This window comes from Solea senegalensis, linkage group LG5 (assembly GCF_019176455.1).
Source record: "Solea senegalensis isolate Sse05_10M linkage group LG5, IFAPA_SoseM_1, whole genome shotgun sequence".
Taxonomy (NCBI): domain Eukaryota; kingdom Metazoa; phylum Chordata; class Actinopteri; order Pleuronectiformes; family Soleidae; genus Solea; species Solea senegalensis.
This window is the reverse complement of record NC_058025.1, coordinates 15416553-15432880: the sequence shown is the minus strand read 5'-3', so window position 1 is coordinate 15432880 and position 16328 is coordinate 15416553. Positions and strand designations below refer to the sequence as shown.

The 16328-nt window shown below is 41.5% G+C and overlaps 1 protein-coding gene across 1 annotated transcript in view; it reads right to left on the bottom strand.

Annotated features, from left to right (window-relative positions):
• Positions 1 to 16328, bottom strand: part of adamts3 (ADAM metallopeptidase with thrombospondin type 1 motif, 3) — a 91727-nt gene that overhangs the window by 49706 nt on the left and 25693 nt on the right. The window contains exon 4 of the mRNA XM_044025972.1: positions 15566 to 15722. Within this exon, the coding sequence (XP_043881907.1) occupies positions 15566 to 15722 (157 nt within the window). The remainder of the gene's footprint in view (positions 1 to 15565; positions 15723 to 16328) is intronic.

Genomic DNA, 16328 nt, shown 5'->3' with positions numbered 1-16328 from the left:
CAAGCCAGTATAGACCAGCTGAAACTGGCAAATCACAAAGGCCTCTGTGTAACACTGACACCCATAATTTGTCTACCTAACCTAACTAGGGGAAAAGAACCGATAACTCAAAGATTGACTCTCTCCTCCTCTCCTCCAAACCAAAGATCTACCTTACCCCTGAGATGCTCTGGCAGAATGACAGAGGATGCCCAACTGTTAACATCCCATTGTTCATGTTTGACATCGTCTCAGTTCTCCTCAGATCTGAGCTGTCTTCAATCAAGCTTTTCAACTTCACTCATCACCTGAATCCTGAGACTCCGTCCTTGGTCGCCTCACCTTGTACCTTGTTTCACTGCGGTTTTACGTTTGATCAGCAAGGCTAAAGGTGTGACACCTTTACCACCTACCATTAAAGATAATAGCCAGACAGTGGACAGTCCAAGTGTATTATTAATGACAAGAAAAACATTATATTGGCGACATGTGGAAAGAGAGCAACAGGCACACATGCATCAACCCAGAGTGTGAGCGATAGCACAGTGCGAGGCTCAGGGATCCAGGGATCTGGACTATAAGAAACGCTAACATTATTGGAATCATACAGAAAACAAATTCATTGTACAGACAAGTGGACTATTCCATTATTATTTTTTCAACTTTATGATGAGCACATGTCCCATTTCTCTCCACAGAGCTCCACTCCACGATCAAATACCCTGGTACACACAGTAGAACAGTAGATCCACCAGAGGAAGCTCACGTACCACAGCTTGAGAACCATGTGTATAAACAGTATCATGTAATTCTATACTGCATTTGTTCTGCACACAATACTAAACCTGCATCTGTGGTTGTGGACCAGTGGTAGGAGCAGGTTGTTCGATATGGCTGCGCTGGTCTAGGTGACCACAAGTTACTCCTGAGGGCTGTGCAATTAGCGTGTGAATGGATATGTGTCATAGAAAAAGTGCTGCATGTACGAATATGAGGGTGAACGGGTGTGAATAGCAAAACAGCAGCTTTGAGCGATCATCAAGACTAGAAAAGAGCCATATAAATATAGAACATTTACCATCTAAATCATGAGGGGGAGTTGTGCAAGGCTGCTCCTGATAGACTGACCTAAGCCCCACCTTTAACACAATTATCCCAAGAACACTGGATCACTTGCAAAGAGTTAAGAGTAGGCTCTCATCTCTCCAGAGCCTCAGCAACCGACTCTACACTCTTTTCACCCACAGCTTTACACCCACACACATGCAAGAAATGCCATCACTGACAGCCATCAGAAGCTGTCAGTGTGGTCCACAAAGAACAACTGGGTCTCAGGAGTTGAACTTTGACTTAGGAAAGAAAAGATCTGATCTGCATCCAATTCTCGTTAATACGGACCGTGTAGAGAGGATGTCAGACTCCCACTTTCTTGGCGTGCACATACAGTAGATGAAATCTCCCCCGGTATAAAAATATCACTGAGGTATTTCACTTTCAGTTTCCTGAAGATACTCAGGAAGAGTGTGCATCTCAGGCCGTATCCACACGGAAACAGAACGAAACATAAACAATCTTTTTCTTTGTTGTTTTGAAAAGGTTCCCCGTTAACATGGCACCATGTCAGGAAATGTCCCCATCCACACGAAACCCCTCAAAACGAGGGAAAACGCTGCAGTACATACGCCAGGCCTGTAAGGGACGCTGTAGCACTGCAAAAACGGAGAAGAAGACGTCACACACATTACAATGTATGAGAATAGACTGTGGGCGTTCACGAAACAACAGTCGCAAGGAAGTGACGCTTTTCTGTTGCCAAATCAGCTGACTGTCGTGGGTCTAGCTCTAGCCATACCATGGGTGGAGTGGTGCAGTGGTTAAGACCGGTACCCTGTGTGCGAAAGACTCCTGGCTGATTGTACTCAATTCCATTGTAAGTCGCTTTGGATAAAAGTGTCTGCTAAATGACATGTAATATAATACCGTACCATTACTCTGGTACCTCATGGAATAATCCGTACCATACACTTGTTTTTTTCCTTCACTACCATATCAACAGGACACGACGTCTTCTAGCGATGTCTAGTGTTTTTTTCAGGCTGACTTTAGTTACTTGATATTGACAATATTTGGCTACACTGCACAATCTCCACAAACACAAGAGCGTGATGACAACAACGGTGGTGAAGATAGGGACAGAGAATGTCAGTGTACACGAAAATGCAAGGGCGGCGTTTTGAGATTTTCCCACACCGTTTTGAAAAGAAGCATACAGGTTGCCCAAAATGCTGTTTTTTTAAAAAAAAAATAAAAGACCTTTGCATATTCACCTACACTAATTTCTGTGTGGACAGGCCCTCAGAGTGGTTTGGCAGCAGTTGATTGTTTGGTTGATTCCATTGCCTCAGGAAACATCAGCTGCCCTCGCTCCTCCTTGGAGGACATTTACCAAACACGTTGCCTCAGAAGAGCTCAAAATATTCTTAAACACTCATTCCACCAAGGACATCACCCTTTTGAAGTGTTGCCCTCTGGGATGCCTTTCAGAGCCATGAAAGCAGAGACTAAAAGATTGCTTCTATCCCTGAGCCATTTAGTGCACTTAAAAAAAAAAAATATTTTTTTTTTTCATTTTGATTGATCGAAAAACAAAAAGTAGAGAATTGTACGTCAATATCTAATCTCAAACGTCAACATTTAATCACAAAACTAGTCGTGCCCTTTTGCTTCGATATGAATAGTGCACTTTCTTAACATTATAGTATTATAGCAGTGCTAATATTCTGACAAAATCAGGTAGTGAGTGTTGCAATTCCCAGGAGTTCAGAACAACGTAACAAATGAATTCTTGTCCCAATTCTTGCCTCTTCTTGTGCTGCTCCAGTATTTCTCTCAAGAATGTTTTTTTCTCTCCCGAGCAGGCAGAGTGGATGGAAAGAAGAACGAGCTACAATGTGAGTTTTAGCAAAGCAACCCAATGATTCACATCGTGTCAGGAGATTACATACAACTGAGAACTTTTTCTTTTCTCGATTCAAAACGTTGCTCAGTGCTCCCAAGGTCTTTTCCGCCCTGCTTCCAGATCCTTGGCTTAGGCCAGAGCAGCTAATTATCACCAGGTTTCGAATGGAAAGAACTCATCAGATGTGTTCAGGGTTCATTCTTCTGAAGACATGAAGCAATGTGGAAAATATCTTCCAATCTGACGGAGAGCTATCAGATGAACCGCGATCAAGACTTGTTTACGCTGCTAATGAGGATGGAGAGGGAGGGCTGTCTATTTTTCTTTTTTTTTTTTATCTTTGCATTCAATTTGCTGGAGACTTGAGACAATGCAAATCTCAAAAATGGGGTTTTGCCTCATTAGGACCAGACCGTGGTCTGCATGCGGACTATCGGTCATAAAAAAGTCAGGGTTTAGACAGACTATGGGGGAGTGTATGGAGAAATAAATCACCACTGTTTACAACACATTAACTGAGTCCTCTTCATTAACAATGCTCCAGCCAAACACAATACCTGATCATGTTGTTGTTTATTTTTGATTTAATGAAGCTAAATTGCTTTTCTTAGCACTACGCGTGCTCGCCCACACATTGCAATTTAAAACACTAGCCTCGCGTTCAGCCCATTAAAATCCTCCGGAGATTTATCTTTCCCTCGTCAAGCTCGATCATGTGAAGTGAGGAGGATTCATTTGCTGTTATCACAAGACATCAGTGCACCAGCAATTCATCATTAAACATGCTCAGCCCGCAGTGAATGACACCAGTTTACTGTGTTTCGGGATTATTTACTTCCATTTCACCACCGTGCTGTTGTCAGAGACACACATAAGGGTTTGTCTGAGATTTTAATTTAGACTTTTAGTGTCAATTTGTCAGATTTAACAGGTCCACCATTATCATACTGAAGTGACCACTTGTTATTAAGTATACGTCTGTGACGGCTCTCGCTCGTCCAGATCATGGTCGTCTTCAGCAGTTAGCTGTAGTTGCTTGGACTTGCTTGGGTTGAGTTTGAAGACGTTTCACCTCTCAACCAAAGAGGCTTCTTAGTTTCTGAATAAGTGTCGTTCAGGAAAAAAATGACAGTTCATTCTTGGGAATGTAAGAGCTGACCCTTCCAAAATGAACCACTTCACCGGTATCACCATCAAGTCATACTCCATCATGGGAGTCATGACAATCCTCAGTATCTCAGGACACCATCTCTTGTAACAGCCAGTGAAAAATGCATTAGTCCCCTCTCTTTCTCTCGGTCTGTCTCTCTCTCTCGGTCTGTCTCTCTCTCTCTGACACCAGCTCCTGGCAAACATAAAAAGTTCCTCACACAGGAAAAAAAAAAAAAAAGCGCAGCACTTTGTCTGCTCTTTTACTGACATCACTGGCTGTATGCAGACCTCTGGGAGCTTTTGTGGAGCTTTTGCATTTTTTGTAAATCAAAGGAATCCTGAGGCCGGTGAGGAGAAACGACTTTGCTGATCCTCTCACAGCAGACGGCACTATCTGCATTCGTGTGGTGAGTGGGAGAAAAAAGACCGAGAGCTGTCTCTTCTACTGCCACACAAAAGCAGGAAGAGAGAGCCGAGCACATAGGAACTTTGCACAAAACACATTTAATCAAAGCAGGGCCTGCTGCGCTTAGCATAGAGGAGCACATTATTTCGCACCGCATACATTCACTAAGCAGCTGAAGTCATTACTTTCCTTCTTCCCCGACTACCCGCAATTTATTGTAAGAGGAACTTGCAATGTATTCAGTAATGACCTCACCAATCCCTCACAATCAATTTCCTAACCGCTGCCACGGGCCAGCGGAATGTGTCATGCACACGTTCTTACGGTAACTTTGCCATGATGTGTAGGTCTGACATGGAAAACCCCGTCATTCTCCTCTTTCTCTATTACTTCCTTTCAACCCCAAATTGAGGAGGCAGCTGGCCACCCAGCCCATGTCTGGTGCTCTCAGATGTTTATTCATTTTATACTGGGTTTTATTTATCTTTTTTCTCTGCCGTGTTGTCAAGCATTTGCTCATTTCGGGACGTTACAGATATGCTACCATTTCTCACACACATAAAATAAGCAGTGAGATTTGCTTCAGGCGCACCTATGAGCCGTGTGCTCTAACAGTGATTAGAGCAGTGACCTCACTACAGACCATTCTCTTTTTGTCTCTTTCCCCCTTGGATGTTTTTCATTCCTGCCAGCTCACCAAAGTTCTCCACACTCAGCCAAGCCACACTCTGCTTAACACATCTGTGTGACAAATATAAATCACCATTTTCCTTTACCGAAGGGATCGTTTTTCTTATTTTGTCAAAGCTTGTGAAAGTCATTAGTACACTCTCAAACATTTTGGTCCAGTTTCTCGCTGTGTTTTCACGACCATGTGAAAATAAATCCTCATCCCACAGTGTTGTGCAGGGTGAATCCCTCACCTGGGCACCGAGCCAGATAATAGCAGATAAGATCTCAGGGGCAGACTGAGGAGGAGTCCAGATGTTTGTTGTTACAAACAAAATTCCAATTTCCCTGGCATCACACGCACCCATCTGTCAACACGATTAGCTGCGAGTGTGTGCCGTTTGGTGGTTGCGAGGAAGAATTCGGTTCTAAGACCAACAATGTGAAGATGTTTTGTCTTCTGAGAACCCTGCAGTTTAACCCTTAAACACCGAGCGCATGGCAGGCGGCACGTTTACCGTAATTATGCTATTATGTTTGTGCTATCGGAAAAGATACCAGCGGTTTCTGAAAGCTGAGAAGTTGCAAGTCAAAGCCGACATGTAGTTATTACGGTAATTTCACTCGTGCTGTTGCAGGAAGCCGGCAAATAAGCGAGAGAGCGAGGAAATAGTCAATTTTTTGGCCTGTTTTTGCACATTGAGACTCAAGATAATTTGATTTAGTTATTAGATGGTTATTTTCTTTTTTATACTGTTCAAAGTTCAAATTTAATACACAAAATCTGGTGTTTATGTACAACTACAACGACTTTAGAAAGACGAGAATATGTGGGGTTATTCAGTGTTTGTTAACACGTGAGAACACAGTTTGTAATGACCTCTCTCTGCAGCAATTGGAATACATGTATTATCGTGGCTTACAGTGTCATTATCAGCATGAAATTATTATCAGCTAATTAACCCACCATGTTTGGAGCACTTCCTCGAATTTTCCTCAGAATAAAGATCTGTGGGTAACTGGGCATTCTCTAACACTTTATTTAATTATCAATATCTATTAATAATCCATGAAAAGGTGGCCGTAGCACATTGTATTGTCACATTTACAGCGATACGGTCTCATTATCTCATACTTCCCTTGTAGAGCTTTTGCATGCACTTGTTTTTTCTGTGTATCAAGACGACTCGACCCATAAACCCTCTTCCTTCAACTTACGAGTTGCAAAAGAGAGTATTTTATGGCGATTTATGTCTACCATGGTTGAATGAGGTTAGGATAATATAAAGACATTATTATTATTATAATAAATAATAATAATAATAATAATACTCCCCCAGCTTAATAAACACACACTAGATCCTTCTCTGTAAGATAATGTGACAGATTTGTTGATGCTGTTTTTTAACAAAAAGGATTTGTGTAAATTACTATGGCTTCCCAGGGCTAATGATTACATATAAATAGATGTGACAGAAACCTGGTTATCTGTGTATATATATATATATATATATATATATATATATATATATATATATATATATATTGTGTACATGGAGGAGAGCAGAAGACAATGACCAGGCAGGAGACTCGTCGTGCTGTTCACATTCCAGGCACGTTTTCCATTTGTTTGTACATGAGTTACTTCTATTCCAGGAAATGATTCTGTGCACATCCCAGCTCTTTTATTTGCCCACTCCTTCGAGTCAGCGGGAAAACCAGCAGCATTTCACACTGAAGGTGTTTACAGGAAGGGAATGTTTCTATTTTCAGGAATGTTACTGGGCTGAGGTGTCATCAATATCGGGCTCGCGTTAAACTCCAGAAAGAAAGCGCATGGAGTTGCTGCCAACAAAAGGGTTATTTTCCTTGTCATATGTCTTTGGATTTTTATTTTTGGTTTGTCCTGGAGTCAGAACTCACATACATGCTGCTCATATTTTGGTTTTACATTTTAAAGCTTGTCTTCACCATTAAAGGTGCAATCTGTGCATCTATAAGCGCACACGTGTACCTAATTTGCCAACATGACCATGCACAACACAATTGCTGCACGTGCTTTTCAATATGGTAGAATTCACATGCAAAAAAAACAACGGTGAACAAATCCAAAGCTTCCAAGTTTTGAAAGCTGAGGAATGGAAGTCATTTTTCACCTCAATAAAACTATTTAACCAAACGTTTAATCTGGCGGATGATTTCAATCTTCGTTGTTTTCAAAAGTTAAAGAATGAGGTTCAAACCTTTACTTACTTTCTTAATATTTTAATGGTGCTGTGACTATGAGAACTGTAATGTTTGTAATCTACTTAACAAACACTGAATAAATGGGTCTTAATTGAACATGTTTGATGGTAAACATTCATCTATTTTCTATAAGGGCCTGTTCCAGCTGAACAAATCTGTTCCATGATGCACACCGTTTACCCAGTGGTGCTCTGTCAAGAAAAATGTTCTGAATGATTATTATCACCTCTCCGAGTGTAATCCCCAGGCTTCTCTTCGCTTTCTTTGGCATCTCATGTCACAGAATTTAGTGTGATGGGAAAGTAGACAATGCTCCCAGCTGTTTAGACCTGTTACAAGTGAAAAATTAAGCAAAGAGTTTGAGGATTATTTCTTTTTTTCCAGATTCTTGTTCCATAAACAGCAGGATAATCTTTTGTTACAGGTGAGGACCAGTTCCCACAGTCGGAGCGACCTTTTCGGTGAGGAAAGAGATGCTGACTCGAGTCATAATTTATGATGAAAGAACATTTATGGTGTGTGGATAAGATTGTCAAGTTTTTTTTTGTTTTAGAGGGTTTACACTGGCACAAAGCCAGGCCTGTAAAGAAATAGTTTTCCAGTTTGATTTAAGACATGTTCACTAGCTTCCACAGAGCCCAGACCTCAATAATGCCGCATTCAGACCAACAAATAACATAGACCTGCATACAAAGTCAATGCAAAGCATCACTAGATTAAATCTGTGTCACTCAAACGAAAAACTTCATGAAAGTCAATTGACATTGAGATTCGTGGAGGACGAGCAAGACTGGGTGAAGAGGGAGAGGGCTCAGGTGAAACAGAAAGAGGCAGTTGGACTACCAAGTAAGTACTAATGTGTTTCACTTGATTTTTGGTCACAATTTCCTTGAACGTAGCACTAGCATTAACCCGAGGCAAGTAGTCATGGGCTGTGTTTACTAATAATCCAATCTAATCCAATCCACTTTACTTGTAGAGCACATTTAAAAATGACACAGTTTCCCAAAGTGCTGTACATCCATCCATCCATCCATCCATCTTCTACCGGGTTGTCCTCCACATGAGGGTTGTGGGGGGGGTGATGTGCCAATCTCAGCTGACATCACTCACTCCTACGGTCAATTTAGAGTGTCCAATTTACCTTATCCCCAAATCTGCACATCTTTGGACTGTGGGAGGAAACCGGAGAACGTGGAGAAAACCCATGCGCACACAGGGAGAACATGCAAACTCCATGCAGAAAAGCCCTTGGACCGGGTCGCGAACCCGGGTCTTCTTGCTGCAAAGGCAAGAGTGCTAACCAATACACCAACCATGGTGCCTGAAGTGCTGTACAATAACATTAAAGTTACATACAACTAGAGATGTTCCGATACCATTTTTTCCCTCCCGATACCAATACCGATACCAGTGTGTTATAAAAAAAATATCATACTAACCCTCTGTAAAACATGAACGAATACAGCATTTTTGGCAGTATCGGAGGGATTTCTTATACTGGTATCGGAATCAGAACAACTCTACATACGCCACATTTAAAAAATAAAAAAAGTGAAAAACACAACATCTCACATTCACAAGGCTATCAAAACAGAGAAAGCAACAATTCTGCATAACGACGCGCTGACACTGCGTCAGAGGCCAAGGAGAAGAATTTGGGAGTGAAGGCTGCGAAAGACCGGTCTGACCCTCTGAGCTTCAGCCTGGTTTTGGGTACAGTCAGAAGCAGCTGATCTGAGCGTAGCGCTGAAGCAAGTCAGAGAGGTAGCGTGGAGCAAGGGCATGTGGATATTTAAAAGCAAACACAAGTATCTTGAAACTGATCCTGTAATACACCGGGAGCCAGTGAAGTGAGGCCAGAATTGGGTGTAACGCGCTCGTATCTGTGAGCTCCAGTCGACAGGCGAGCAGCAGCATTCAGGACCAACTGCAGGTGGGAGAGTGAAGCCTGGCTAACCCCAGCATATGGAGCGGGGCACTAATGTGATGAACGCATGAATCACTCTCTCAAAATCCTGCCGCCCCAAAACGGGTTGGATTTTTTTTTGCTAACTGGCTTAACAACAGAGCTGATGTGTTTGTCCATTCTAATGTCAGAGTCCATTGTCACCCCAAGGTTTGTGATGATGCTCACGCAAGGAAACACAAATGATCCAGAGACCACACTATGCAAATATGTTGCGTCACGCTTCGTTTAAATGCACCATCGCAGCTTTGGGAGGAAGACAAGCAAAGGTAACCTTGCGTGTAATGACTGCACTGATAGCAAAGGTACAACAGTGCCTATACTGTGCACCAGCTGCAAATGTCTTTGGAGATTTACCATACACGTTACATGCCTAAAAACAATAACAATAACAATAACAATAATAATAATAATAATAATACTAATGGCTGCTAAGTGCAGGTAATTGTGTTATGGTGTGACATTTGCAGCAAACTGTGGTGTTATTTACATTAGTCTTCAGGGGAACGCCTCTCTACAGACCATAATATGCTGTACGCTTGCTATATATTAACGCCATGCTGTGTCACTACAGGAAGACTGTGTCGATACATCCTGCAGGAAATGTTTCAAACCAAAAGAGACTGAGAGTATATTCAGACCAGTGACTGCGCACATTGCGATTGCTCTTTAAGGACAGGGATTACGCTCACACGTCTAAGACTTATCACCGTGTGACAGCGCTGTGCTTAATTTAGATATAGACACACCTAAGTATGATGTTACTTGAAGAAACTTGAAGATTATTCCATGGGGAAAACCTTCACTTTCAAATATTCAATTATAACTGAATTTGTTCATTTGGTCCGGTTTTTTGCATTTCCATTGGGAACAGTACCGAAATAACTGTCCCATTTTCTGGTGCCCTTCCCTTGGGGGGCGACAGAAAAGCGTCACTCTCTTGCGACTGGTGTTTCTATTCTCATAGAAAGCTTGAGACAAACCTTGTTGAGACAAACCTACAAAACTCTAGCGCTGCATCCTCCACAGGAAGGGGGTGCTGTGCCAATCTCACCTAGGAGACAAACAACCATTCACTCTCACCTACTGTCCCATTTACCCACGGTGGGAGAACCCGGAGAACACCCATGCACACACGAGGAGAACATGCAAACTCCATGCTGAGAGGCCCTTGTTCTGACCGGGTCTTCTTGCTGCAAAGGCAAGAGTGCTAACCACTACACCGAGTGCACAAACCAAGAAGCAGTTTCCTGGTGATCTTTGTTTTTACACACTCTGCTCACAATCTGACACCGAGTCTATAACAGGAAATATAAGGCACTGAAAAAAAGGGCATCATCTTATCCACACACAAGCAGAGACAAGCACATAATCACAGCAGCACATCTGCTCTGCGCTCACTCTGTGCGCCTGTGAAGTCCAGTAATGGAGATTATTGATCTCACACTCCAACATGACTGATGTTAAATAAACACAATATGAAAAAGATGAAACACAGCTTATCATTTTAGTTCCAAAAAAACAAAATTACAGGTAAAAACATATTCACGTAGATTCCATGGATTTTTAAAGATCAGGAAAGCAAAAGTCATGGAAACCCGTTTGTTTTGAAAAGAAAATACTGCCTCCCTGCAAAATGACACAGTATGTCTGGAAAATCAATTTTACAATTTCTTGGCCTCAAGACATCAGCGAGATGACCTGCTTCATCTTTCATACCTACATCATCCAAGATAGACATGAAATCCTATCAACAATATGACATGAAAGGAGCAAAGCCGCGAATGAAACTGCAGCAATGGCCCCGCTCTGAAAAAGAATCTTCCCACAGTATCAGTATAACAGTGCCCATGCTAACACTTAATGTTGCCTGTGAGGGGTTTTTTGATGAGGTATTTCACTTTTGATCTTTGAAATTGAACACCTCGGTTTTTGGGTTTTTTTTATTATTATTTATTCATGTGATGTTGGTTTCCAAAAGTAGTAAAACCCTGCTACTTTTTAACCAAAACAAAAACCTTTCTATATTTTGTAAAACATCACCTTAAGACAGAGAAACAGACGTGAAAAAAAAACAAAAACTTGAATATGCCTACATTTTAACACTCATGTGATAAAACTTGTTTCACCACAGTTTATTAAGAAAGCACGGTAAATAAATGTACACAATTCCACTTTTATCAAAACGGCAACTAAAAGCGAGGAAGACACTTCCCAAATGGAAAGGTCACTGCGCCGCTGCAGTCAATGTTTTACTCCTGGAGCAATCTAATGAAAGTTACCCCGGCATCTCCACTAATACATCCGTTTTATTTAGTGAATAACTCCATATTTCTGGTATATATCAGAAATCTAGCAGAGAAACATTGACCTACAATCCAGGTGAATCTTGTACAGACGAATCAGTGAAATCTCATTCAGGAACCCTGGGAAATCACTAAGACAATTCTGTGAAGAGCAGCATATGACGAGGCAACACCCAACTTTCATGTAGACAGAGCAGTTTTGTGTGGTCACTGCAGTAAAAGATGTTACGGAGCAGCAGGACGACCATAACGGAGCGGCTTTTTTAACCACCCCCGGCTGAGAGTGACGTGTGTGGGTCGGGAACCAGAATTACAGGAGATTAGCGCTGGGAAATTTGACACGACTAAATGAGCCAGATCATTTGGCTCGGCTCGGCAACGTAATCTGTCTCTTCCGCATATCCAGTGGGTCTTGATTTAGTATCGCTTCCTTTTTTTTTCCCCTCCTGTACACAATTCTGTCACACAAGTGACATTGGAAAGATGGGAAACAACAATACGGAGCAATTATCAGATGCCTTCCTTCCCCTCCGTTCCATAAACCTCACACAATACGTCACAGAGGACTGTCAGCACGACGCCAAAACAATGAAAAAAACAACCGCATTGTACTGTAAGAGCTATACTACATTGTAAGAAAACTAAATAGGAAAACGTGGGTTAGCCTTGTCTCCTAACCCTACCTCTGCGACTCAGGAAGCGGCATAAATCAGTACATAATGCGTTTTAATCACGCTGAAGAGAGCTCTTGCTGTGCAATATCTCTGTGAGGAGAGAGCTATTTCCTCGGAAGCAGCGTATTAAGTGATTTCCAATGACAACCTATTATCCTATCAACAGCTGTGAGAGCAGCTCATAGGAGTTGTCCATTACAAATAGAGAAGGCGTTGTTAAGCAGACGCCGTGATTGTAAAATGAATCTGTTAATAATGTTAGACATGGTGTTTGCCAGATCTGAACAATACTAGTCTATATGGAGCTATAAGGCAAGGTGTCGCTGATAACGCCTGGACAGAATTCACGATATTTGTAATGGCTTATTTTCATTTGAAACACTCTCAGGGTGCATTCACACCAGCCCTTCGTAATCGAACCCCAGTTTGTTTGCTGGGGGAGGTGTGAATCAAACACTGGTCCGCCTAAATATGTGGGTCTCGGCTCGCTTCAAGTCAACAACGCAGGGCATCGTGGGTAAACACAACGGAAACATACGCGCGTGTAGAACGGTGGCCGGGAGAAATGGCTGAGCCCATTGTTGTTGCAGAGTGTAATGTGTCTGATTTTTACGATTTGATGCAGCGCCACGTGTTGCTCTCACATGGAGGAAACAGATGAGCGAGTTTTCGTGTTCACTGTTTGTCTTGTCTTCTCCGTCAGTAATTATCGATGCAGCCTCAGTGGAGGAGGGAGCTACGTTATTCAAAAGGTTCACTAAAGTCCAGCATGAAAGCAAACTCGGACCGGCTGAACGTTGCAACCCCCAATCGAACCGAGTCCCCAACTGTACTGAGTCTGGCAGATTGACTATTGACTACTAGGTTTGAAAACGACCATAGAGGTGTAAGATATAGATATAGTGGATCGTTAAATGGTTCAACTTTTGGATGCAAGAGTTGCACCACATGTTCAGTTGTATAACACACTCACATTTAGCAATAATTATATTGTATTGCTGCAAACAATCCCACTATATGTTGTTCTATGGTGACCTTTTTTTTGGTACAGTTTTTTGAAAGCCAAGACTATCTGACATACTATTAGATTTGTCTATTCCAAATCACGCCCAATGAAACATGGTTTGACAAGAAGAAGAAAGAAGTAGAAGAAGAAGAAAAACAATCACTAATGACATCACATGCACTGGGAAAGAAAAGGGATGTCCTCATCACGATCGGAGATAGTCAGTCACCCCAATCTCTTTACTCTGATCTTTTGTGCTAGTGGTATTTACTTCCTATCACACGGTTTTGATTAAATTGGTCATATTTAATAAAATGCCCCACTCACACACACAGACAGACACACTCTTGTAAAGGCACAGATGTTTCACCTCTCATCCAAGAGACTTCTTCAGTTCTCTCTTGGATCTTGGAACATCTTCAGCTTTACTCAAGTAAATCCAGTAGCCTACAGCAAACTCCTTTGACTGGGCTGACGAATGCATGGAGTCCTATCATTTAGCTGAGTAGCAGAGAAGTAGTTGGAGTACATCAAGCTTGTACATTATTATTTTCCACGGCAAAATCCCATGTTAAACATAGCAGGAGCACCACAGTAGCTCTGCAGCTGACATGCATGCAGTGCTGTTCTAAAATTAAAAGGATTTAATTGGGATTGGGGCTCAAAGAATCCGACTGAGACATCTCTAGGAAGGAAAAAAAAACACGATTGAGGATCCAGCCCATAGCTGGTTCTTTGAGTGGAATCATTTGCCACTGACAATAACAATAACTGGCCATAGATAATAGAAATGGTGCTGCTTTTGCAGTATTATGAATTTACTCTCAACAATTTCAAGCCAGAAACAAAAGCCAGCGAAATTGATTTTCCAGGAGGTTTGCAGCAGCAACCACAGGCGTATTCTTCTGAGGGGTGTTGTGCTGTCGCCGTTGACAGATTTAAAGGGATTATGAATTCACCGCGGGGCAAAATAAGCACTTGAGCATGTATATTACAGTGATACACACACCAAGGTCTCCTGCTAAGACTCATTCGGAAGACACAAAGGAACCAAACTTGAGAGTCCAGCTTTGTCCAAAAGACATGAAGGGACACAATAAAACACGAGAACAAAACACACACTCTCTATTGATTTGCTTTCAATTAGCCCTCTCTGGGAGGAAGTGACCGTGCAGCACATTCACACAAACAGACACACAATACTGCACAAACTTGCAAACAGCCCCCTGTGATCAAAGCAAACGGTGCAGGGAAATCATGTTTTCCCCTCCATTCATCAATTGGAATACAAAAGAACTGTCAGAGCAGAAGAATGTGACATCCTCGGTTTATTTACGATGCAGTTTGGTGATTCTTCCCCGTTGGATTCCTGTCATCTCTGATTTTTCAGATTTAAAAGCGGCACACTTTTTGCACCCCCATTGCGACGACCACAAATAGGCAACCACCTGCCTGACTTGAATTTTAAGGCCGGTGACATTTAAATCATGGCGAGAAGTGTGTCCATGTGAAAAGCCCCACCTCAAACTCAGATTAAGCTCACTCATTATCTATCGCTATCATTTTGCTTATATTAAATGTGATTAAATGAATAGTCTTTTCATATTTCCTCTGTGAATACTGTTGCCTGAAATTGTGCCGCCACTTTGTATTCATTTAAATTCAGTCAGGAGTATTTAGCTTTCCTCCTAATGTTTTGACTGTGTAATCCAACGAGAGCTGCATACTTATCTAATTGTGATTATTTTGAGGGAACATAATTACACAATTATTCTCATTTTCATTTCAGCAACATCTCTTAAATGACTACTGCTTGATAATAGTGCAGAGCTGGGCGAAACAAAGGCGCTTTCTTCAGTTGAATATGATGTGGTATATGATAAGTCAGGACAGTATTTAATCTACAATGGTCATTCGACACACATGTTGGCTTTAAGAAATAAATGCAACACAAAATAATGACAAGGAGTTTAACACACACTACTGCGTTAACTTTGCAAGAATTAAAGCTGATTAAAGCAAACTCTCTACCCCCGGAGTAGTCTTTCATCATAAAGGCTTCAACACAATTTGATTTGCAAGATTCAATTAGAACAGCCTGCCTCCTCACTATCGAATGTCTTCCAGCAGAGCTGGAGTAAGAACAAGCTGCCTGGATAGACAGTGATAGTGACGATGGTCTGAACCGTTTGTCCTACCGTGCGGCTGGTAGTCCACAGAAATGTCCGAGGGGGCCTGCAGCACGGCCGATCTGCGGTAAACCACATGGACCCTGCCCTGGTCCTCCAGCTCCTGAGTGCCTCGCTCGAGCGGCTCAATGAAGTACTCGTCTGAGTCGGTCCGGATCATCCCAGCCTGCAACGCAAGACCAAGTCAGTGTGTGGAAGCAGGCTCTTTATTCTTTCCACGAGGCTTGAACACTTAAAAAGAAAACAGGCAACGAGAAAACCAAAGAACATAACACAAATACCACAAACGGCCAGTTCCCTGTACACAAAACATTACAAGAACATGCACAAAAATAAAGTGCAGAAATGCATCACTATTTAAGAATAAATCAATAAATCCATACAACCCATAAGACATTAAAATAATAACAATAGCATGCGTCAATTTGCAATTTGATTATATATTATATATATATATACATATATGTACATATATATGTATATATAAATATATATATATATATATATATATATATATATATATATATATATATATATATACATATATATATATTATTATTATTATTACTATTACTACTATTGTTAGTATTTCAGAAAGTATGTCGGCATTGAATTTATTAACAAAAGACATAGTCAATAGGAATTTCAATGCCGTGTCTTCTCCTTCATGATCTATTCAACACCAGTAATTATGCTGAGGTTCGTTGCATTAGGCTGCGGATTCATTTTCCCAAATCTTGCTTGTCTTTACGCGAGTACAACTATGTGAATC